General features: G+C 39.2%; 1 protein-coding gene across 2 annotated transcripts; it reads right to left on the minus strand.

The window, feature by feature from the left end:
• Positions 1-1,955: 1,955 nt before the first annotated feature.
• On the minus strand, positions 1,956-4,360 carry LOC111330158 (uncharacterized). 2 transcript variants are annotated; one of them, XM_088743871.1, is made up of 2 exons: positions 4,340-4,360; positions 1,956-3,324 (listed from the first exon to the last, which is right to left on the minus strand). In XM_088743871.1, the coding sequence occupies exon 2, from the start codon at positions 3,282-3,284 to the stop codon at positions 2,757-2,759; it is 528 nt and encodes a 175-aa protein (XP_088599997.1). In that variant the 5' UTR covers positions 3,285-3,324; positions 4,340-4,360; the 3' UTR covers positions 1,956-2,756. The 2 variants fall into 2 exon arrangements, with proteins under 2 accessions (XP_088599997.1, XP_022790714.1); XM_022934979.2 differs by lacking the exon at positions 4,340-4,360 and adding an exon at positions 3,494-3,600.
• Positions 4,361-5,061: the final 701 nt, after the last annotated feature.

Here is a 5,061-nt window from a genome sequence, read left to right on the forward strand (position 1 = left end):
TGTGCTTCATCAATTTTTGAACGTCTTGTTATTTATTACTATTGAATTTCTTTGGATTTTCTCCAAAGGATTGTTGGATTCAAAACTTTTGTGAGCCAGTTTTCTTATAACCAAGCTACAGCTTATGATTGAGAATGTGCTGAAACAGGCTATATTTTTAAAATAGACCATACATGGCTATAAATAAAAGCAGGTATCCTGATGGGGATAAAGGTAATGCTGTGCATGCCAATCTCTGTTACCTTTGTAGCCTGGCCTTCTAAGGTCTAACTGCACAAAATCTGCTGAGAAGTTGTCTTGTGGTTTTCATAAACAAAGGAGGCAGAACTTATACGAAGACCTTCATCACATGCATGCCTATCACCTACGAAAAGTTTTCCAAAAGTGTCTAATACCTTCATTAATTCAGTGCCAAACCCGTTTTCCGAAATCCAAAATCAGTTTTCCTTTATTATATAATGCTTAAATACAGCTGTTTCACACTAAAAATAAGAAAAAAGGAAAATTATCTCAAGCGCCCCCAATTAATACGGTGAAATATCTGCACAGCGCTAGAGATACAGACATTGATCGACCCAGATACGGTCTTCTTAAAAACTCATCCAAAAATTCTGTCCTAGATGAAGATGGATGCATTTTTCTCCTCACTAAGACGATCTCACGACGAGCTTATTTTACGAACCAAAAATTTTGTTAAAGCTGCAGATAATGTTTCCAAATATTTGATTGTGCAGATTAACCTCAAGCAGTTACTGATGTCTGTTTTTCTCGATGACAGAAGTTTTTCCTACGTGAGAGGGAAATTGCCTGGTTTCCGCGATAGCTTTTTCCTGAAATCTGGTGTTTATTACTTTATTAACCAACCCTACAATGTAAAATTCATCGGTTGTTTATGACAGTAGGAACTGCATTTTTATGTGGTTTGGATAGTCACCGAAATATTGGGATATTTTTCTAATTCTTATAATCCTTATTAATTCTTTCGCCTTTTGTTGACATTCCTAACTAAATCAATCTTGATAAGGTTAAATAAATTCCGTATAGCATTGCGACCAAGTGATATCACAGGTCAATTTGTTAATGGCTGTCTATCGAAACAAAAAGGTTCACTGTTAACTTGTTATTGAAGAATATCACTCTCCGCTCCTGGGTTGTGGTGTTGCGGTAACATACCTATCAAGACACCCAAACAAATAACTGTTTCTGAAGCATCAATAAAGTGAAATTGAAGCAGTTAAAACGACAAACGTTTACGGTGAAAAACTATTCGAAACTTGTACCTTCTTCTTAAATAAAACTTGTGACCATCATAAAAGCAAAAGAATTCAGACTTCAATCAGACCTCCCGAGTGAAAGTTGACGGTAACTCCAAGATCACCTTAGATATCAAAACACCAACACCAAAATTGGCTTTTTATCATCATCTTTCAGTGCTGAAGCTAGTTTTCGCCTAGTTCGCCGGTCAAACCATAATGTTACTCCATATGTTTAAAAATCTACACACTTGATTGTGCTGGGTGTTACAAAGGGTCAACTGAGCAATGTTCAGAAGTTTATGGATTTTCTTAGTTTTATCAATTGTTACTTTCTTCAGTCGAATGCAGTGAACCCTTTAGTTTCAGGAACTGATTCACAAAAAAAATTTCCATACAAGCATTACTGTATTATCCGACAAAGCTCGGCAAACACTTAGATGATGAGAAGTAACACACAACTGATCTTGTTATGAACCCGAATACTCTTAACTAATTCAAAAGGAATTTATGGGAGCCTGCTAAAAGGGGAGAATTTCTATACAACTGTTGGGAGTTGAAGGGTTTGGGAGCAATGAACTGTCAATTCTAACTCAGCAACTGCCATGGAAATGTCTCCAAGGGCTAATACCAGGGTTTGAACTGTTAATTTGTTATGCAGCTCTTGTCTCCAATATCTGTAGTTAATGAGATTACCATACCTCGGTTCCGCCGTTATCATTTAATCAGAGAAGATGTTTCCTTCAAAATATCGTAATAGCTAGAAATGTGAATTATTCGCTCGTTTTTGAGATTTCTCTCGCTTTTTACGGAAAATTATTAGGACAAATATTACACACATTAGAAGTCTGAGATTATGATCTGTTTAGGTAAGTGTCTGAGTTGCAAAATAGGATTAGTCATCTAATTCCTTTTTTTTTTTTCAACGATTGAATGTAAACTATGTTTCCCAATCAAGGAAGACCACCAGGCACTTGAGATTTTAAAGTAAGTTCATTGAAGTAGTGTTCTTTCTAATTAACAGTTAAATTTCATATTGAGAACCACCTACATCTCCAAATCTGCCTGAATTCCAAGTTTGGCAGAATATGCAATACACCGTGATTTAATGAGGAGCGCGGTTTTGTGACCTGAAGAGCTTTGACTTACTTTAATCGCTCAATATCACGAAGGCTTTAAAGATTAAATAACGATGCTTGTCTAAGTGGGCAGGTTCTCGCTTGCAAAATGAATGTTTATAGCCATAGTCATTTGGTTAGCTGCAGAATCCATTTATAGATGATGTCTCATTAGGCAAAAACATTACGTTTACAAGAGAGTTAACAGAGTCAATTTTCGTATCATTGCTCATTAAGAAAGCTACACCGTCATAAAATTCCTTCTCGGCTACATAACAGAGGGAGTCAGAGGCCGGAATTTTAATTTTCCTGAACTCGACAGTATACATGTACTTGCATAAAATCTAATTCCTGACTAACACATACAATCTTACAAGGTACGCGCCTATTTTGGACTGGAGATCTTTCGTACGATCCTTGACCTCAATTTAAAACCATTCCTGATGTCTTCAGCTGAAGCTCCATGCCTTATCAATAACTCTGCGCACTCAAAATTTCCCGTTTCCACGGCTATATCCAGGGGCGAGTATCCCTCTGCATTCCGCACGTTTAGAGTCGTAGCTTTTTCGATAAGCACCTTAGCACAGTCCGTAAGCCCTTTGGACACAGCATCGTGGAGTGGAAAGATCCCTTTCGTGGCTAGCGACTGTAAGTCCGCTTCCCCAATCTTTATCAACTTGAAAAGCTCGGGAAGTTCTTTGCCCTTGAGACCTGTATTGTACAGAAGAATCTCCGGGCAGGACGACTTTCTGTTCCGTATCCTGTTCACATCGACCCGTTTGTTAAGCGTCTCTGTGAGGGCCACAGTGCTTGTCCTCTTATGAGGAAGCTTGCTCCTATTCTTCAATCGCTTTTCAGGCTTTTCATGTTTAACAGCCTTGCCTTTCTTTTGGATATTTTTCAAGGGAATCATACTTTCTCTGAGACGATGGCTTCTCGCTGGTCCAATCCACCTTAGAGTATTACAGAATAACACTTATCAATCCGTTGCGGCGAATAGTTAAAGGTCAAACCCAAAACAGATGACGGTTTCTTACTGTGTTTAGTTCAAGATTGCGCCCGACTGTCGGTCAAATGACTTCTCAAAGGAATGTCATGAAATATAAGGACAGAATTGTTCACCTGATACGAGAGAATACCAGCATGACGTGGCAATCTTTTCTTCGTATGTCCACTGATGACTGATTATTTGTCAAAAGTACCACTCCATTTATTTAAATGGAATCCCCAACGTCAAAAGTTATTTTTTTCCAAACTAATGTTTTTTTTACATTCTCGAGCCCCACCTCCAAACGTTTTAACGCCAGAAATGATTGTCATAACTGGACGATTCGTAACATCCCGAGGAAGTAATTAGTACAAAATAAACGAACACTGCAAATTGCTCTTACCACCTTTTCTTGACAAATGGGGAATGTTGATAACTTATCTGTTCATCAACAGCTTCTCTGCTCATCCGATATGTCAGGATGTGACGAACTTCACCTTTAAAACGCTACTCTACAGATGTGGCTTTATTCCATAATATATGATCTCCTTGTATTCTAGACCCCTGTTCGCTTTAAACACTGACTCCAAATACTCCCAAAATGTCTCAAACAACTCTGATCTCGAGCTAAAGTAAGCCAACTTTACTAACAGTTTTGCGGGAGGTCGAGGGTTCGAGCCCTGGCCGGACCAATACTCATGGTCTTAAAATAACTGAGGAGAATTTGCTGCCTTTCTATAACATCAAGAAATGGATAGATATTCTAGTCTCCTCGGATAAGGACGAATAAACCGTAGGCCCCGTCTCCTGCAGGGTTAGGGGTAGGAGACGTTAATTTCCCACGCACGAGATTACTGTGTGGTGGATGTCCTCCCCTGGGGTGGGATGGGTGAGTGTTCACAGGGCCCCATTTAAACTAGCTATCTGCTAAACTGGGCTACCCTGTATAAATAATCGTAAATACAAATACAAATACATACCTTTGTCGTACGATTAGAAGCGACGGGGCATTTGGAAATATTAAGGGAGCGCATTTTTTCGACTCAATTTCACAAACGTTAAAAGTTATGCGATTCGTTCGAATGAGCGGCGAAACTCTCTCCAATCCTTCCAGTTTCTAGTGTGTCCGTCCACAACGTAATGTCGTATCGCTTCTCCGCTGAAACCCTCAGTGATAAGTTTGCGAGACAAATCACGTGACTAAATATTTTTATGTCAGCTCGATTACCAGCCGCTGTTCAGGAAATGAGCTCGCGCTCCTCCCCGAAGAGACCTTCTCAGAAAGATCAAAGATCTCTTCGAGGAAAGGGCAGAAATCCAGTCTAATTTTATGTTGCACTTATGATATTTTCTGCACTGAAACGGCCGTACCCCTCAAATGTCCTTGTAAAGGGGCTAAAACCCCCTGCCCCTCCCTTTCCCTGCTCCCCTGCTCCACCGCATTTACGATTATCAGGTTTTACTTATCCTAGCCTATGTCAATAATGCCAGCAAAATTAAATGCTTTCCTTTAAGAAAGTTGAATTTACGCTGATAGCAAGCCGCGCTTCGACATTCGGGGATCGTCATCAGATTCGATAACCACGTGACGTCACAACATGACGATCATTTAGGAAATCGAAGATTTTCGCATCCAGTTCTAAATGTTCGCATTTTATTCGTTATTAATTTGAATATATCAACAAAGTTGAAATGGTAAATT

The sequence above is a fragment of the Stylophora pistillata genome, chromosome 13 (genome assembly GCF_964205215.1).
Source record: "Stylophora pistillata chromosome 13, jaStyPist1.2, whole genome shotgun sequence".
Lineage (NCBI taxonomy): Eukaryota > Metazoa > Cnidaria > Anthozoa > Scleractinia > Pocilloporidae > Stylophora > Stylophora pistillata.